Source organism: Neofelis nebulosa, chromosome 15, assembly GCF_028018385.1.
Source record: "Neofelis nebulosa isolate mNeoNeb1 chromosome 15, mNeoNeb1.pri, whole genome shotgun sequence".
Classification (NCBI taxonomy): Eukaryota; Metazoa; Chordata; class Mammalia; order Carnivora; family Felidae; genus Neofelis; species Neofelis nebulosa.
The window spans coordinates 56,790,588-56,812,001 of NC_080796.1; the positions used below are offsets into that span (position 1 = coordinate 56,790,588).

Consider the following 21,414-nt stretch of genomic DNA (forward strand, 5'->3'; position numbering starts at 1 on the left):
TATCCTTGCTCTTAACAATTTTTGAATATTAAGAATGCTTTGCTTTGATACTACTTGAATGTGTCATTTATGTTTGTGATTTGGACATCTAAACCATTATGTCAGGACTCCTTTTCCCTCCTTTCTCAAGTATAAAACTATGGTCATCCTGTGTAGCTCAAATGCAAACTCCTTTGTAAAGCTTTCTTCTTTCCATGTAGAATGAGTTTTCTTAATCTTGTCATCCATATCACATTAATTACACCTCATTTTACTACTTACTTACCCACTATTTATTCATTCACTTAACCAATTCTTATTAAGAAACTTTATTTCAGGTACTTTGTTAACTGTACCTAGTTGTCATTAAAATAAGAACAATTATTGTCCCCTAAAACTAAGTCTGATTGAAGTCAGGGGAGATATGTAGCCAAACAGACAAAATATATGTATAAATATACAATATAAATGTGCTATATAGATGAAGTGATGGGATCATAAAGACCAAACAATCTCAAAGGATCACAGATAGCTTCATGGAGAAATGACAGTCTAGTCTGAAATTCAAATATAGGTAAGGATTGAGCAGGTGAAGGGATTCAAGTAGAAATAATAGGTCAGGTAGAATAAACTGCATATGCAAAGATGCTGAAGAAAGGGAGAAAGGGAGATGAATTTGAGGAATAAAATTATGCTTGCAGCATGGTTGATGTTTGATTGATAACTGTAGTGTTATATATAGGGAGAAAAGATGCAGAGGAAGAGTTAAGTAAGGAAAGATCATTTTAAAAATTATCTTGAAAAGTTTGGATGTTATCCAGAGGGTAAATGACACAAAATCATAAGCGGGGGTAAAAGAGTTGTAGGTTCAAACTTAACTTTATATCAAGATAACTCTGTAGTATAAAGAACAAATTGGAGAGAGCCACATGGGTATCAGGAAGACCAGTATGAAGCGATTGGAGCGACCCAGAATAGAAGCTATGGTGGTAGCATTGGGGGTACAGAATGACCCACTCAAGTCAAGTGCATGTGGAATGAAAATGTTAGATTTGATTCTTGGGAAGAACTTGGGAATTGATTGGATATGTGCAATGAGTGAGAAGGTGGAGGAAAGTAAGATTTGGGGTTAAAGATTTGAGAATATGGAAGTATCGTTTATGAGATAAAGAAACCAGAAGGAGAAAAAAATGGAAAATGTTGATTTTTAGTTGACAGAGGTATTGGTTTCTAACAGAGACTACCCTATAGGCCATGTGTCCTTCCTTACATAAAGATTTCCTCATTTGATTGTAAGTTTCTGAAGACCAAAGCAGCATTTTTAGTGATACCTGTGATCCAGCTTCATACCAAAACATGTTAGGGTATTTTGCACATTGTAGATGATAAGTAATATTTACTTTATTTATTTATTTATTTTTTTAATTTTTTTTTTTCAACGTTTATTTATTTTTGGGACAGAGAGAGACAGAGCATGAACGGGGGAGGGACAGAGAGAGAGGGAGACACAGAATCGGAAACAGGCTCCAGGCTCTGAGCCATCAGCCCAGAGCCTGACGCGGGGCTCGAACTCACGGACCGTGAGATCGTGACCTGGCTGAAGCCGGACGCTTAACCGACTGCGCCACCCAGGCGCCCCTATTTACTTTTTTTATTGTGTGATTTCTTTGTTAGTAATCCTACCAAAAAGGAATATAAATAATTGCTATTTAGAAAGACTATTGAAAATTTACAGTTAAAAATATGTTAACTCTTCCATTATTTATTTACTTATACAGTGTTTAGTATATATTTACTTCAGAGCTAATGTTTGTTCAATATATAATAAAATACCATATATTATATGATCTATGGTAATATGATAATATGCTATATATTTTAATAGATTCTAGGAGTATTATATACAAATATATTTATTTTATAATAATAAAATGATTCTAATATTTATGCTTTGGTAGAATGTATTCCATTAAATTATTAAGGAAGAATGTGGTTTTTTAATAAATATAATCATTTGGGAATTAGAGACTTTATTTTGAAGACTTAACTTTTTATATTTATAAATTCCAATATTAGTGATTATGACTGTTGAGGAGCTATTTTATAGAGCAATGTAGCAGTTGCTGAAGATGAGGAATTTGGAAAATGGGTGTATGACCTGGAGCAAATCAGTTTTCCTTGGATCCTTGCTTCATACAAAAAAAACATGTATAAGGGATTAAGAAAGAGAGAGAGTGTGTGTAGAATATGTGGTAAAATGTAAAAAATTGGTAGATGTGGCTGAACGATATATGTGTTTATTGTACTAGCCTCTCAACTTTCTGTGTGTTTTACAATTTTCAAAATTAAAAAAAAAAAGGAATCTCTTTGACACAATTATTTTCTGAAGCTTCTTTGCATATGCAAAATTGTAAATGGGTTTTATTCCCTGAGAAACTATTTTGAACATGCTAGCGAAAAATCAGTTCAAATGCAAACCTAAAAGAAGCAATTATATAGTATGCAATATTAATTGTTTAACAAATAGTAATAATTAATATTCAGCATTCAACTAGACATTAAATAATGAGATAATGTGCTCTAAAAGATGAACCTCTATGACATGACCCTTCAGTCTAAAGGATATTAAGTCTAAGTCAGTAATTCATAATCTACTTTCTATCTCTGTAATTTCAGCTATACTGGAAATTCATTTTTAATATTATAGGAAATATTGCATAAATTCCAATATTTTATGAATTTCAAATAATATGATATGTCATTATTTTGGATAAAAATAATGCATTGCCATCCTGCAGTAGGATTAAGAAGAGCTAATGATGGGGAATATTTATTATATACTAGAATACATACTATATATATTATGTTACATAGTCTCTTATTATTTATGTATTTATTACATGCTTTAGTGTTTATTACTATATATGTAACGTCCTTTGGTGTGCTTCTTCTGCATAGACTTTTTGGGTATTTGCAAGTAATAAACTTGTGTCATTTGGTAATGCTCCCACTGAATTTTATTTTGTGAGGATTGGTTATGACAGAAGGCCATGTACTAAATATCTATTTTTTAAACAATATGATACTTCAGTATTTACTGCTTCCTCTTAATTTTTGAAAATAAAAAACTTGATCAGTGCGATTTTTAATTGAATACCACTTTTTAAATATGAACTCATGTTTTTTTTGCCTTGTTTTTAATGTTTTGTTGTTTTTTGTTCTTCATAAAATATACCCTCACATGTTTCAGAACATGCTGTGCATTGACATTGTCATTTCCTTAGTTGGCCTCTTAGATACTTAGTTAGAAATAGTAAATTCAAGATAATTTTGTCATTTCCTCACAATCCAGAGGGTGACATTAGCAAATTCACTTCTCAGTTTAATAATTCTTTCTTTCATTGGACCTCATGATTTCCCTTCCTTAGTAACACCTATAAATACAGCTGTTCACTTCAGTAGTAACTTCCAAGTAACTTCAAGAGAACCCTACCCAATACTTTTGAAATTGGCACACTATATCATAAAGGCATCTCTCACACAAGGACAAATGTGGTTATTAATCCGAATCAAATAAAGGAACCAATGCAGGCCATTTGGTAATAATTTAAAATTTACAAATGTGCATTTACCTGCTTTTATGACAAACTAGGTGAAAGAAGTACTTTTTTTTAAGTGAACATTGAGTCTAATGGCCACTTGTCCTAAGAATCTTTGGAAGCATACATCTTGCCTTAATGTATTCTGACACTACTTTTCCCTCTGCTTTTTAACTCTTAAAGGTGATTTCTCAAAGGTGACTTCAGTGGAAATGTTGGATATCATAGTTTGGTTGTTCATCTCTTTAAAAAGACCTTATAATTATGATTTGAAGAGATTCCCCCAAATTAATATAAATTTGGACAGGATTGATTCTCTCATTATCCCAGTGCTAATGAACTTGCTTTCAGAAAAACCCACTTTCAAACAGAAGTGGGAGCATGTACCCAAATTAGAGAAGTAGAAGAAACAGAAATAATTAAAACATAATACTAACATTTTTAAGTAGTTCTCCTACACACAATTTAAGAGAATCTTTCCATTTTTCTCTGTGTTAAGATTATGAAATATCACAACCATGAAACATCTTCAACACACTTGGTAAAGAAAAGAATAAAAACAGTGGTTCTGGCTAATTAAATATTGGAGAACTATAGAATTTTAGAGACCTTAAATGCCAGGTCAATTATATGCTACTTTCTTTTTTAAGTTTGTTTATTTGTTTGCTTGTTTGTTTAGAGAGCACATACTTCTGCATAGGGGAGGGGCAGAGATAGAGGGGGAGAGAGAGAATCCTAAGCAGGCTCCACGCTGTCAGTGCAAAGCCTGACACAAAGCCTGTTCCACAAACCATGAGATCATGACCTGAGCCAAAATCAAGAGTCGACTGCTTAACTGAGCCAGCCAGGTGCTCTCCTATACTACTTTCTTACAAACTCATGTGCTGGAACATAAAGAATTGGCTTAATTTTATGGTATATAATTACACAGTTTCATGTTAGTATTAAATGTACCTTGAAGCACTCCTAAGCTCCTCCCAACTTCCTAGGCACTATTCTAGGCCTTTATGTAAGAAAATATGACTTTTTTGTAGTGTAGTGATGATTAAATGTTTCTTATTTAAATGTATTAGATCAACAGAATGAAAATACGTGTTCAACTGGGGCGCCTGGCTGGTTCAATAGAAAGAACGTGTGACTTTTGATTCTGGGGTTGTGAGTTCGAGCCCTATGTTGGGTGTAGAGATTTCTTAAAATAAATAAAATTTTAAAAAAGTATGTGTTAACAAAGATAAATATTTATTAGTAATAATGGGATTATACTATACCATTACACATAGTAAGAATCCTCAGTTTATGAATATAAATGAAATGTACTAATTTTAAGAAAAGTGGTATAGTTCCTACAGAAGAAACAATATGATTAAAAGTTATGTATTGAATCATTTGACAGTGTTACATTTATACAAGTAATTGATGGCGATCTAGAAACTCTCAACTTATATTCCAAAATCTGTCTATTATATGATATTATTCTTCATTGTGAAAAATACTTTTTTAAATGTCTTTACTTATCAGATTTCCTATGTTGTTTACAAAAGAGGGCATTGTTTAATAATGACAGCGGAGAATTCACATCATTGGGGCAACTCGTATAGTATGTGGGCATTGTCTTTCTAATTGTATAGTGTGTATGACTGAGAATCTGATGACCTAGGTCAGTCATATTGCATCACTGTTTGAGATACTTTATAGTTGTAAAATTATTGTTCTATACCTTTCACGTATAAATAGTGTATGATTAAATTGTGAATTATAGAGTCATAACTAGAAAGCAAATTAAAAATATCAATCACCCTATCCAAACACCAGAGAAATATGGTAACTATTATAATTAAAATATTTTATTTAATACTGTGCATTTTGATCACTTTCTAAAGAGATTTTCCTGACTAAAAACTCTCGCAATCAAAATGTTTTCATTAGTCAGATTTATATATTGCATAGTTCTAGGTGGCATAAATAATGATATTGGAAAAGATTGGTGAAGGTTGGAAAGTACAATTGAATTCAAATATTTGTAGAATATTTTGTGTAACATATAGACATTGCATTTGCTGCTCTGTGTGAAGTCCTCTATACTCTCCCATACCAGGATTGCACCTCTGGGTACTTTATTTTTGAATGCTTCTAATATTAATGTATGTGATTTCATAGTTTACGTATAATCTGCATCTGTCTGTTTCTGTGTGTATATGAATTTTGCAGATATGCCTGTTTATCTGAAGAATAAGACACAGATGCACATTTACATGTTTTTAAGGTCCTAGAACTAGTTTCATTATAATTCTGCTTAAATAATGAGAGAAGTTTGTCCATAATAGAATAATGGGAAAAAAGTCTGAGAAAACACACACACCTCCCTTTCCATCCATCACCCCTGCACATCCATCCATCCATCCATCCATCCATCTATATATAGAAATAGATAGATGATAGACATATATATATATAAACACAGTAATATATTTATGTATTCTTAAGTGCACGATTTTATTCCATTCAGTCTCTATATTATGAAAATAACTACCTGAATATCTTTGATCCATTTCTTAAAGATTATTCTAAAACAACTAAAATAAACAATAAAATGCACCTAACATTAAAATTTATAACATAACATATGGAATAATTAAGCATATCAACATTTCCCTTGAAAGTGACCATTGTTATAAACACTTAAGCAGAAAAGAAGAAGTATTCGTCAAAACTTCTGATCGTGGCTGTATGACACTGTCATGACCAAGTTTGTTATGACTCAGTGACTGATTTTCCAATAAATGCAAAAGGACACAAAGTCTGCAGGGCACACAGCTTTGGAAAAGAAAAAAGAAATCATTTTGTTTTACTTATTATTTACTTTTGCTATCATCTATTTCAAACAATGATATTAGATTAAAAAAAAACAAAAGAATTTGCCACCTCAGCACCTTAATTGCTAGAACAGAATCTTCTAGGGGCTAACTAATTGCCTGTGTATTTTGTCTAGGTGTTGAGGGAAAGCTAAGAGAATGAAGGCTCTAAATCCCCAGTGGAAGCATGATATGGCGGAGCAGAGCTGGTGCTGAATTGTTCTCTCTGATGGCTCTATGGGAGTGGATAGCCTTGAGTCTTCATTGCTGGGTTTTAGCGGTTGCTGCTGTTTCGGATCAGCATGCCACAAGCCCCTTCGACTGGCTCCTCTCTGATAAGGGACCCTTCCATCGCTCACAGGAATACACAGATTTTGTGGACAGAAGCCGGCAGGGATTTAGCACAAGATACAAGATATACAGGTATGAAGCAAAGGGAAAGCAATTATAGAGATATCTTCCTTGAAGGTTGTGTATGACTAAGTTTCTCTAAGGGAAAGTTTCAGATGGGAAAGGGTAATTCTCAGAGGGTTATTATTTACTATTCACAAAAGTACTGTTTTTCTGGTTATTTAAAAGTATTTCTTATACATGCAATACATATATATTGTATATTCCAATATATATAAATTTCAACTAACTTTGAAGCTGAGTTTATCATTTTAAATAGCCAAATTTTTAAGTGAATTTTCTTGAGATTCCTTTCTACCTCATACCATGCTATGTTACCTTTTTTAGCTTAAATAGAAATGGTATCTTCTAGTTGCTGAGAAGTTGAGTCTCCTGATCCTTTTTTCCCTTAAAGGTAATTGTACATTCAGAAGCTGGAGAAAATGGCAATGGGCTAAAAAGAAGTAGCAGATAAATGTGACATGATAGCAAAGGCCAAGAAAAAGGAAGGGATGGAGATATATGGCCTTTTCTTTTACCCTTGTTATATATTTGAATATAAATAAGTTACACAAAAGGAGTCATATATTAAATCCAACACACTGCCTGCTTCCCCCAAAACCAGTGAATCCATTAAGTAGAGGAGTGTACAAATGATTGCCTGAATGGATTAGATTGTATTGATCTTTGCCATAAAGAATGTTTTATGTAAGGTTATCAGTTTGGTTTGTTTCTTCATGATTGAAATTTACAATTCCCAGCAGCTGGTTTAGCATTTATGCAGAAGCAAAATTTAATATTGTATTTTTGTGTCTGATTCTATGTAGATACTATTATATAAGTATTTTATTTTATGTTGTATGTGCACCAGAGGGCACTGTGCTTCTGGTCTGTATGTAGTCTATTATACATCATTGCGAGAAATTTATAAATCCTATCAGTAATGCATATTTACAGAACAGACTGAAGGTACTGAACAAGTTTCATGAAATCACACTGTTCCCTGTGTTTGGATGCACGTGCGTGCACATGCTTTTGTTTAATAAGAAATCCCTTAGTCCAGGCAGCCAGGGCACATTCACAAGTCTGCAAAAAGACTTATTCTATTTTTAAAAAAATGACATGATAAGTATTAAAGATTTTCTTTCTGAAATGCAGCAGGAAACAGTCAATATAATATAATTCCAGCTTCATTCTTTTTACATGTGTTTGTTGGTTTAGCCAGATTTCCTTTACAAATTGTGTGAAGCTACTTGAACTTAAGATTGTAAGAATGTCTAATATTTCAGCATTCTGCACGAGGATTTTTAACAGTCTGTCAAACCAACTAACCCAGAACATGTCTCCATGATCTATTGGCATCTGTATTGGGAGGTCTGAGGTGTTGACTAGTGTGTGATTGTTTGGCTCAGCTTATGGGTCGATCAGCTGTGAGTTGGAAACATGGCCTGACATGTCTTTAGAGGTTCTAAGTTGAATGAAAGAGACACTATTTGGATCACCACAGTGAAAGGTAATGAAAAACAGTGCCTTCGGATGTGTTTGCAAGGCTCATATATATCCTTTTATCTTCATGGAACTGTATTCTTAAAGACCTCCTTTAGCCCTATGTTCCTCATCCTTCCTATGTCTTTATCTGTGTGGCTTGAATAAACATGTATGGGAATTGTTTATTTATAAACAGTGGAATACAGTGTCCCTTTCCCCCAGCCCAGACAAGGCTATAACTTCTTATGTTACCTTTGAAACCTTGCCTAATGATATTCGTTGATGGTTGATATGTAATGAACAGTGTAATATATTTATGAGGATTCCTTTTGGACAGTGAGATATTTCATTTATCCAATTAGTATTTATCTAAATTTCAGATAATTCTATCCACCAGTGCATCTAATGCGATGGATCTGCACTGTTCCTTGTGAAGTTAAGGTTGTTTTTGAGATATTAGAGAATCTCAAATAGAAGGATTAGAATGACTTTTTGTTATTGTTGTTTTTACTTTAAAAAGTATTTGTCTTAAAAGCTAATTATTAGAGACTTGTCTTTTGTAAATATTTGTCTTGAAATACAGAATTTAAGGCACATACGTGGAAAATTAACATTTCTTATATTAAGCACTAGATTAATCATTCTAAAAGGACCAATTTCAAAGAATGATCAGCCAAATTTTACTATGTTTATCATTACTGTCCTAAGCTCCTTCATGCAGGGTATTGCACTGATATAGTTTCTGCAAGGTATTAGTTCTAAATGTAAAACATATTAACCTATTAAAAGAGTTAGGTCAGATCTTTTTCAGTTATCTTCATTTTATATCCTTCTCCAGCAACATACTTTTCTTTTCACCTCAGAAATAAAACAGCAAGATCATAACCATTAAACATTACTAAGATCACAGTCAAGGCTTAAAGAAGAAAAAAGTGCCATGATTTTTTTGACAAAATACATTTTTGTCAATTAATGAGGCCCATATTTGTATTTTTAAATTAAAGTGTATTATAAAGAAATTTTAGATTTTTGCTCTGGAATAACACAATCAATTAAAAATGGTTATTTTATCAGTAGATCGTTGAATTGGAGGATATAGAATTAACTTGCTAACACTTATCTGGTTAACATTAATAGTTGGGTGTTTAGCCATCTTTCCCTCTTAGTTGAAGACTGATAATAGAACCTAAGCATAGGCATTTTAAGTATCCTCAGTTTTAGAAAAAGGATTATGCTTGGAGAAATTTTGTGTGCTACAAGGCATAGAATAGGAGCACACTTGATGCCTTAATCAGTTGGAGCCTTGTGATTGGTTACTATGCTCTAGAAACGCCCATAAGCAGTAAGCCACCAGCAAATGCATAATTTCTTTCAGTCCTGGAGATTCTTCCTTTCTTCCTTCCTTCCTTCCTTCCTTCCTTCCTTCCTTCCTTCCTTCGTTTCTTTTTTTCTCAAGAGAGTCAAAGTGCAAGTGGGATAGGGGGAGAGGAAGAAGAGAGATAATTATTTTTAATGTTTATTTATTTTGCGAAAGAGCAAACATGAGTGAGGGAAGGGCAGAGAGAGGAAGGGAGAGAGAGGATCTTAAGCAGGCTCCACACCCAGTACGGAGCCCTACACAGGGCTCAATCTCCCCACCAGATCATGACCTGGGCTGAAATCAAGAGTGCAACACTTAATCGACTGAGCCACCCAGGTGCCCCTTTTATTCTTTTAATAAATTATAAGAGTTCCAGACAAGGGACTCACTTTTAGCAACTCAGAATTATCTTGAATCACAGCTATAAGTTCTATGGTCATAGGAAGGTGAATTTTATTTCCATAAAAGAGACGTTTCGCATATGTACATCTTCAGATATGGTGATACAAAACAAAAACCTATAAAATCCTTTCTTTGCTTTGCCAAGCTTCTACCATTCTTTGTTTAAGCATATGTGCAGGTTAACATTAAGGAAAATAATGTTGCTTTTCTTAAAATCTTCCAAGATAATATAAAGATATGGCATATTACCACAACTTAGTTTACTTCCTCAAAGCAGTTTTTCAAAACAAAATTTGAATGAGAATAGGAAACAATTGAAATAAATGTTAAATGTTGTGCCTTATTGGTCTTGGTGGTCATATTCTCTGAAAAAAATATACTTAAAAAATGGTGTGCAAAGGAGAAGATAGTCTAGAAAATAAACAAATGTATGGACATTTTATATATGATAGGGGTATATGAAATTGTATATGGGAAAGGGTGAGCTTTTGAGTAAATGGTGTGCAATTTGAGTTTCCATATGAGGTAAGCAGAAATCACATTCCTTCCTCTTCTGATATATACAAATCCACTTTAAATGGAATAAAGATCTATATAGGAAAGGCAAAAATGTTAACTTTTTAGAAGAAAACAGAGGAAAATACTTTCATGATGTTGGGGTTTGTAAGGGTTTCTTCACCAGGCATTAAACATTGCACATCAGCAAATATTGATCAATTCAGGTATATTGACATATATATATATATATATATATATATATATGTACACACACACACACACACACACACACACACACACATTAACAGGAATCTGGCCACTGGTAGCAGCATGGATGAATCTCCAAAACAGAATATTAAGTGAAAGAAACTAACACAGGAAAAATTTGCACACAGTATGATTCTGTTATATGAAATTCACAAAACTAAATTGTATTGTTTGGAGATGCACACCTGAAGATAGTGGGCAAACTTAAAGAAAAGCAAGGAAATTACTAAAACAAAAATCAATATAACAGTTATTTCTATGAGGATGTAAGAAGGATGGGATTTTTAGGGCAGAATATGAAGGATTTTTAAGGTAATGACAACACTCAATTCCTTAAAGTGGATGGTTGTTGCACTGCTGTTCTTTAGATTCTAAATATTTGTTTTAGGGGTGCCTGGGTGACCGAGTCAGTTAAGTGTCTGACTTTGGCTCAGGTCATGATCTCATGGTTTGTGAGTTCAAGCCCCACATCAGGCTCTGTGCTGACAGCTCAGATCCTGGAGCCAGTTTCAGATTCTGTGTCTCCCTTTCTCTGCCCCTCTCCTGCTTGCACCCTGACTGTCTCTCTCAAAAATAAATAAATAATAAAAATGGAAAGAAAGAAAGAAAGAAAGAAAGAAAGAAAGAAAGAAAGAAAGATTTTAGACTTTTACTATAGCATTTTATATTTCACAATATAAAAAATTTTAATAGTAGTATTGTGTCAGCTTTGAATTGAAAGATTAAAGTCTTCAAATTAAGTAGATTAATTCTTCCCTTTGAATTACCCCCAAATTCAATATTTACTACTAAAGCTTATTAAGCTCTTATAAGTTCTATAGAAATGTTTAATGATATGAGCAATATATGCTCCATTATAGTTTAGTATCTATACATGCATTAATATGAAAAATAAAATTTTTCTTGTTGATTTTTGTTTACAAAAACCATAATTTTTATATGTGAGTTTTACCATAGCTTTTCATTGATGGGATTATTACATAAATTTGAAAAAGCCAACATATAGATATTTTAAATAATATGTCTATAAACAACAAACATTAAAAGAACTTATATTTCTAATTCAAATTAATGACTATTTTACCACAATTAAAAAAAACCAAAAGCCCCCATAGATAGTTGACTAAATCTTTCTGCTGTTCAAAACCCAACTCCGTTGCACCACTCTTGTCTTTGTGTTCGTGTGTATTAGTTTTGCTCAGTAAATATATCCTTCTATCTAATATACATTCTCTGTTGCCAGAGGCCTAACAAAATTGTGTTAGACTATTGCATTTAAGGTTCCCAATATATCAGGCCTCCCCATCTCAACAACCTTATGTATTACCTCCATCCCTGACTTGGGCTTGGGCAGCCACATTGCCTCAGTGAATGGGACATCAGCAAATACGATGCAGGCAGTATCTTATGAAGTGCTGGTGCACTGGGCTTGCCCTGAATCTTACCTGCAACTACTCTGTGAAGACGTTCAGTCTAGACCAGTAGAAGACACATGGAGCACACATGGAGGACACATGGAGCAGCTGTTGCTGCTCTCTGGACCTGATAGCCATCTTATGAGTGACCCTAGGCATACCAGGAGAACCTTCTAGCTGGGCTCAGCCAATATTGTTTATTCATTCACAGAATCATTAACAGCAACAACAAAATCTTGTTTTAGGCCTCTAAGTTTACAGAAGGTTTCCACGTATTATATGTAACTGATAAAAGTATTCTTCATCAGGAATACAGATTGGACAGGTATTTATTAATGGTGTCATAAGTAATATGAAATGGTAAAGATAACATTTATCATAAAGTGCTTCTTTATTTAAGGATGCATACATTTTTTAAATAGAAACTAAGGGGGTTTGGGCTTAAAATCTCTCCTATCCAAACAGCAATTCCTACACAATCACTTTAAATTTCCTACTAAAATACTATGAATCTATGAAAGGGAGTGGATTTTGGAGGAGAATGAAAACTGATAAGAACACAGGATTTGAGATTGATACACATTGTATCGGACTGTGAAAGGCATTTCAGTAGTCATAAGAATAAGTGATTAGCAAACATACTTAAATGCTTAAGATAGATTGAGCCAAATAGTCTTGACAAAGGTGATACCTTAAATACAGTTGGGAACTACATCATTATCACTGCCTACTCAGAAGCCTGGAGTTGGCACCTAGGTAAAACCATGCAGCCCTCTTTCAGCTGCAAGACTCTGTTTTGTGATATAACCAAGTACACGTAATTGATTTCTCTCTTTATTTTTTTTTTCAAGTTTTAATTTAAATTCCAGTTAGTTAACATCCAATGTAGTATTAGTTTTAGGTGTAGAATTTAGTGATTCAACCCTTACATGATTTCTCTCTTTCTTACCATGCTTGGAAATGGTAGTTCTTAAGAATAATACTATAGGTAGAGAGTTGCCAGTTGAGTAGGACCCATACAATATGTGGGGCATACGTACACTAAAAAAAATTAATTGTTTATTTAAACTATAATTTGATTGCTTGTCATGTATTTTATCTGTTCTATCTGGTAACTCTATGAGGGGAAGTGATTACTGACTTTGATGATGTTGTATCAAGGACAAGGACTCTCAGAAGTAAATTAGGAATAAGAAAAGAATATAATCAATAGAGTTTCTCATGGACATTTTTTTGTTCACCTTGTCAGAAAAATTAATGTCAGGGTAACTACTGCATTCGATGAAGATAGCCACACACTGACAGTTAAGCCCAAACCTCTACACATCTTCAGCAAACCAAAGAGCATGTGGGGAAAAAAGAGTGACTCAAACACTGTCTCTTAGCAAAATCTGTGTATTGATAGAGCTCTCCATTCCACATCATGTAAATAAAATAAGGCAGTAATAGCACCTTTGGGTTTGCAGTATATGACAGAGTGCCTATCACATTGTAGCGCTCACAGACCATGTAAAGCATGCTTACAGAAGGAGGCAAAGAACAAATAAAAAAAAAAGATTAAAAAAATTACCATAAAGACTCAGTGGGAGCGGGGCACCTGAGTGTCTCAGTTGGCTAAGCTCTGACTCTTGATTTTTGGCTCAGGTCATGATTTCACAATTCTGTTACTTGAAATCTAAAATGCTCTAGCTAAACATGAATTAATTATATAATAGTGGAATTAAAAAAGTGTTGTGTCAGGGTGCCTGGGTGGCTCAGTCAGTTAAGTGTCCATCTCTTGATTTCAGCTCAGGTCTTGATCTCATGTTTCATGAGATCAAGCTCCGAGTCAGGCTCTGTGCTGACAGTGTGGAGCCTGTTTGGGATTCTCTCTCTCTCTCTCTCTCTCTCTCTCTCTCTCTCTCTCTCTTTCTTTTTCTCTCCGTGCCCCTCTCTTGCTTGCCTTCTCTCTCCAGCTCAAATAAATAAACTTAAAAAAAAAAACTCAGTAGAAGAGATGGCCTCTATGATCCTCCTCAATACACACATATACAGGCATTACAAACATGTACACCTTGTCTTCTCAGTAGGTTGTAAGAAACTGTGAAGTCTACCAAACAGAAGAGACGGTAAGGAAAATATGATCTGAAAAGAAAAGAGAATTGGGTAAAATAATGTATAATAATTGGGTAATAATGAAAATAAATGCAGCAATAAGAATAAAATCTACATTAAAAACCATTACACACAGTAAGTGTAAAAATTGCAAGCATCCTTATGAAATTGTATGGAAGTGTTAAAGTATAATTCTTGGAGGATATAATATTTAACATGACAAGCAGTGATTAAATACCTGTGTTGATATGTTCATTTGATAGAAATAAATACCTAGAAGAAAGGTCTTATTATAAACTGAGTGAAGTCTTAAAAACTATTTTAAGAATAAAAATTTGTATTTATTTAAATTCTGAAAGTAGAAACTTGAAAGAATAAGTTTAAATGTTATTGCAAACCTTAAGGGTAACAACTAGTGAATACAAAAAGTATATTTATATTAAAATCTATTGCTACATACAAAAACAAACATATAAAATGTCAAAAAAAGAAGATAGTAAAGTAACTTAAGACAAGGTGACTGCAGAAACACCAAACATAAGGTTAATGTAATGAATGTATATATTTCAAGGTCTAAGCATAATTATTGTATTTTGATTAAAACATCTATTTGAATATGGTACTCATAGCAAAGTTACCCAAAACAAAATTATACCTAACATAAAAGGTCACAAAAGGTAAAAAGGTGATCAATTAATTATCTTATTATTCATATAATACTATCTAATGAAAGGTATATTATACTAGATCTTCTAAAGGGAGTTAAAAAAAACAGCCGTCATGAAATTTTAATCTACCGTTCTTATTGATGGATGAAATAGATCACACCAAAAAAAGCAGTGTAGGCGTAGGAAAAAGCAGGTAACTTGAGTATTGAATTTAGCATAATTGTATCACAATAAAATTGTATATGCTAAACATGTAATATACTTCTTAAACATATACATGGGGAATTTATAATATTTAATTTATAAGTTTATGTATATGTGTGTATATATTTATTTTAGTCCACACAAAAGTTTTCAGCACAATGTATCCCTACATTTTAGAGCTTTTGAAATCTTACCATATAGCCTTAAAACTAGTTGCTTTCTATATTAATTTAAGATCTTAATTCAACTATTTGCTCATCAAATTGAAAATTGAGATTTAATGGTGTTAAATATGATTTTATTTTAAAATATATTTAATACAATGAGAAATTATTTCATACTTTTAAAAATGCCGAGTTAAATAAAACAAACAAGAGGATTGCTGGAGGAGAGGTGGGCTAAAAATGGGTGTTGGGTATTAAGGAGGCCATTTGTAATGAGCACTGGGAATCAATGTAAGTAATGAATCACTAATTCTATGTTTGAAACTAGTACTACACTATATGTAAACTAGAATTTAAATAAAACTGGAAGCATTAAAACAAACAAACTCAAAAACTCAAAAACAGAAAATGGAGCTCAAATGACTTCTCTATGATTTTACTTTTTAAAAATACAAACATGCAGAGCATAAAGACTACAAGTAAATGTATCTCAATGTTTGCTTTATCTCTCCTTGGAAAGTTTTGTACATTTTTCTTATAGTTTCTATAATAAGTATGTGTAAATCTGTGATCAGCAAGATATTTAATATCATTTAAAATATTAAGATGAGACATACTTGAAAAACAACTTCCAAATAATTAACAGTGAAATTATTAGTATTAATCAGGATTATTTAAATAAAAGTTTAAAAAAGTTTTAAAGAAGAGTGTACGTCTTCACACCTATTTTCAAAATAATTATAATAAAACAACTTTATGTCACAAAGAACTATAAAATCGGTCAACACTGGTTTATGGAACATAAAGTGTAGACAAGGAAAAAGAAAGAGATGGAACTAAATATTTTATTTTCATTATGTGATTGTACTTTCACATGTGACTTTATTTAATCCCCAAACAACCCTAATATAAGAATTCCTATTCTACAGATTAACAAACAAGAACATAAAGCTATTGTCCTTTTGTTGACTCCTAGTATTCCCAAATATCTCTTTCATTGCACTTATGCCATTGCACTAAAATCACATGTTGACTCCCTGAACTATGAATGCCTTGAAGGTAGGAATTCTCCATCTTGCTACTTTATTTGTACATTATTATTATAATATCTATTTATTTATTTTGAAAGAGTGAGAGAGCAAGTAGGGAGGGACAGAGACAGCGAAGGTGAGAGAGAGAGAGACCCAAACAGGCTCCACACTGTCAGCACAGAGCCCAACATGGGGCTCGAACTCATGAATGGTGAGATCATGACCTGAGCTGAAATCAGGAGTCAGATGCTTAACTGAGCCACCCAGGCACCTCTTATTATATTCTGTATATTATTCTCTTTCTATATTTCTATCCATCTTTATATTCCTTGAGCGAGCCAGCTGCTCTCCCATTAAAGCCATCAGCTTTACATTTGGGGCTGCCTGATTTCAAAGCCAATGCTCATGCCATTGAAAAGATCCCCTCTTGACTGTGAGTAAGGAGACATGAATTGTTTTCCGTCTTTGCCACTAACCAACTGTGCTACCACAAATTTATAAATTAATTTCTCACATCTCAGTATCATTTTTGTAAAATTAAGAGTGCACTAGACCTCTAAAGATTCTTTGAATTATAAAATTCAGTGCCTGTAATCCCAAAAGTGAGCAGAAAATATCAGAACAAATAGATAAGCATTAAATAAAAAATCAACTGTGGTTAATTATTCTATCTGTATTATTCTGTATTTTGCAAAAGTCACTTATAAACACTTCTAGAAACATAATATCTAAAAATATTTCATATAATTCTGTGTTTATGCAAACTTAAACATCAATTTTGTAATAATTTCCCCTCTACCCACCACTCCAATTATTTTCTATTTCTTTATGTTCTTTTGAAGAGGCTATAGTGGAAGGAAGCTATTTTTCCCAATTGGTTGACTTTCTACAAATCATTCCATTTGTCTGGTACACTTTACAGTGCAGTGATAAATTAGAGAGAGTATTCTAGATAGTGATTTTATACATAAATGCCATAAATTATTTGTTAGTTGATATTTATTCAACAACTCTATTTAGTTATATCTCTAATTTTAAGAGTAAACCATATAACAAATTAACAATTTTATTAGTAAAGTCTAATTCACAATTGAATACACATATGAATTCATACTTTGTGTACTTTAGCTGACATCTGGAAACTTTTAGTAAGGAATAAAATAGAAATATTAATTCAAGGGTTTAGGAATTATAATGGATTTTCAGAAAAGCCCGTTTTCAATGGAGATTGTATACAATCTCATGATTATAAGTAAAAGACATGCTTCATCATAATTTCTGTAATTTGCAAGTAAAAGTTTTAGTCTAATAGTGCATTCATGTTTGTAACTATTAAAACAAGAAAATGAACAGGACTGCCAGTTTACACTATTATTTACAGAAGAGGAAATAATACTTATGATTTTTTTGTCATTCAAACAAATAATTTATTTGATTATTTTGCCCTCTCCAGTTCCACCTTACCAAACATTCTAATTCTTTACTGTCATCATCTCTGTGATCTTCTTCCAAACAAAATCGCCAAAATTGTCAGTGTTGTTTTCTTTTGGTGTCGCTATTCTGGGACTTTTGAATTGTTAATATGTTTTTTTTTTTTTTTTTTTTTTTTTTTACCAAGCCCTATTCAAAAAATACACTGTTTAAAAATTGAGAGGAAAAAATGAGTAATAATAGTTTTACAAGGATTTCCTTGTCTTTTTTCTTGACTGTGTTTGTATTGCACCTATTTAAATGGACTCTTATTTTAAAAAGTCATTTGCATTGTATTTTTTATTATAAGAAAAGGTCCTAAGTAACATTTATTATGCCTTTTCTTGTCTTAACACAAAATAATTACCATAATTGCCATTTAATTGAAATATTAAAAAAAAGCCAACTTTTGAAATAGAAGTCAAATGATTAAGATTAGGATATCATCTCTTTTACTTTAATAAACATGTAATGTGAGTCATCGTAAAAGATTAGACCTGTACCTTCAAATTGTACTTTCTAAAAAGCTGAAATTTGTCCCGAGTACTTATAATTTGTAATAGGTTTTATGTAATTAATATGTATAATTAAGCCATTCTTTTATAGAAGTAGCACATTTTAAATTTTTTGAGATTACTTTCCTATAAATTCCTTATTTTCCCATTATTTTCAATTAGACTCATAATTCCATAATTTGTTTTAGAATGTAAGAATTATCCAATAAAATTCATTCAGCTTAGAGAAGAGGCTTACCATCAATTAATTAGTAGTATTTAACCATGAAATTTGCCTCTCAGACTCAAGTGGCATATGATAATATGTAGATATTCAACAAATTTGGTAGAAAAAAATTACACAAAGAATATTCACATATATACTTTTTATTGGAGTATAGTTGACATACAATATTGTATTAGTTTCATGTATGCAAAATAGTCTACAAGTCTATATTTTATGAAATACCACAATAAATGTAGTTACCAACTGTCACCATACAGAGTTATTACAATATTATTAACTATATTTTCTATGTTGTATTTTTTATCCCCATGATGTATTTGTATTATAACTGGAATTTTGTACCTCTTAATCCCCTTCACCTATTACACCCATCTCCCCACCCCCCTTTCCCTCTGGAAAACAAACCGCCAGTTTGTTCTCTGTATTTATGAGTCTATTTCTGGTTTCGTTTTTTAGACTCCACATATAAATGAAATCATGTGGTATTTGCTTTTTTTCTGTTGGGCTTATTTTACTTAGAATAATGCCCTCTAGGTCCATCCAAGTTGTCACAAATGGCAAGATTTCATTTTTATGGCTAATATTCCATTGTATATGTATACATCTGTATCCGTTCATCTTTTGATAGACACTTAGGTTGCTCCGTATCTTGGCTATTGTAGATAATCTTGCAATAAACATAGGGGTGTACATATCTTTTTGAATTTGTGTTTTCATTTTCTTTGTATAAATACCCAGAAGTGGAATTACTGGGTCATATGGTGGTTCTATTTTTAAGCTTTTGAGGAACTTCCATACTGTTTTCCACAGTGATTGCATCAATTTACATTCCTACCAACAGTGCATGCGGGTTTCCTGTTTCCATATCCTCACCAACACTTACGTTTGTTTCTTGTTGATAGTATCCATTCTGATTGGTATGAGGTGATGGTAGCTCATTGTGGTTTTGATCTGCATTTCTGCAATGATTAGTGATGCTGAACAATTTTTCATGTATCTCTTGGCCATCTGTATGTCTTCTTTGGAAAACTGCCTGTTCAAGTCCCCTACCTATATATTCTTAATCTCCCTTTCATCTATTTCTCTACATATTCCAATAAACAAAGGCGATATAAAAAGCATACTATTTATTAAGTATATTTAAGTGTAAAAGCTAATAGCCTTGAGTTAAAAAAGAAATTTTTTATGCTCTTCAGTTACTATTAAAGAATTGTTAAAAATTATCTGAATGTTTTCTTGGTAGAAACAGAAGATTCCACAATATTTGAAAGTACAGTTGAACTTTGAATAACATGGATTTGAAATGTGCAGGTCCCCTTATGTGAAGAATTTTTCCAATAAATACAGTAAAGTACTATAAATGTAATTTCTCTTATGAGTTTCTTAATAACACTTTCTTTTCTTTATCTTACTTTAAGAATACAGTATATAATACATATAACATACAAAATGCTTTGTTAATCACCTGTTTATGTTATCAGTAAGGCTTCCAGCCAAGAGTAGGCTATTTATTAGTAGTTAAGTTTCAGAGAAGTCAAAAGTTACACACAGATTTTCAACTCTGCAGGGAATCAGTGCCCCTAACCCTCCCCCATTGTTCAAGGGTCAACTGTATATACATTATATATATATATATATATATATATATATATATATATACACACACACACACACACACACACTGCAGACATAAAATTATTTTTGTGTCAGCCTTCCCTTTTTTAAAGTAATTTCCTCCTCTTTCCATGGATGTGCAGGGTACCTGTTCTCTTCCTTTTTGACACAAGTGAAGAGAAGCAAAGAGAATGGCCTTACCATGCATTTACATGTCCTTTTTCTAGCAGACATTTCCCAGGCTGCTCACTTAAATAGATATTAGCAGCTAACTAATTAAACTATCTCTTCTGTCAGCCTGAAATTAGCGAAGGCTCTGTTTTGCCCCAGCCTGGTGTGCTATCTTATCTGAAAGGCATGTACTACTATCAAGTGCAAAACATAATAGAAAATTATATTTAAAGAGACATACCTCGTTGAACTGTATAAAGTATTTCCTCACAAAATGTATCCTTAAAAGACTAACTATTATATGAAGTGTGATTTTTCAGTCATCACTAAATTCATCACACATGAAAATTACATACAGTTACACATTTTCCTTGTTATAAAAAACAAAAAGAATTTTTGAATTATATTTTCAGAAGTGATATTTTTTAATGTACAAGTAAAGATTCTAATGATAAAAAATGCCTTTAAAATCCATCGACTCAAATATTTTGGTTCTACTGCATGCTTTTTATATGTCATTGCTTGATATGTGTGTTCCTATCTCCTATAATGTAATACAAAAGCACTTTTAACCATCTGACATATCTGTAAAAATTCTGTTTTTCAACATTATAATCTGATACCTTGTTTTATTTCAAATCTGCACATTTGAAAAGAATGTATCCTATATATTCATTTGCATTGCTGATAATTTTAGCTAAGAGTAAAAATAGATCGCTCAGTCACATCATGAGAAACCCTCACACAACTAGCTACATTTCAACTCTTTGTAAATGTTCGAAGGCCTTTATCAACAATTTCAAAATCTCAAATTTCTGGAAATGAGCAATTTTCTTTTAGTACACATGACTTGAAAACCGGCCCTGACCTGGGCAGATGTGAGACTACTTATAGTTTTTATTTTTGTGCTTGATGCAAATATTCATACGTTGCATTGCAGGGATATGGGTTGATGCCTTTATCCACTGAAGATATACAAAACATGCGCAATGTCTACCTTATTTTTT

General features: G+C 32.4%; 1 protein-coding gene across 3 annotated transcripts in view; it reads left to right on the top strand.

The window, feature by feature from the left end:
• The window catches only part of BRINP3 (BMP/retinoic acid inducible neural specific 3), a 422,919-nt gene that overhangs the window by 20,797 nt on the left and 380,708 nt on the right, over positions 1-21,414 (top strand). For all 3 annotated transcript variants that reach the window (XM_058700030.1, XM_058700032.1, XM_058700031.1), the window contains exon 2: positions 6,568-6,853. In XM_058700030.1, the coding sequence (XP_058556013.1) occupies positions 6,618-6,853 (236 nt within the window). In that variant the 5' untranslated portion in view covers positions 6,568-6,617. The remainder of the gene's footprint in view (positions 1-6,567; positions 6,854-21,414) is intronic.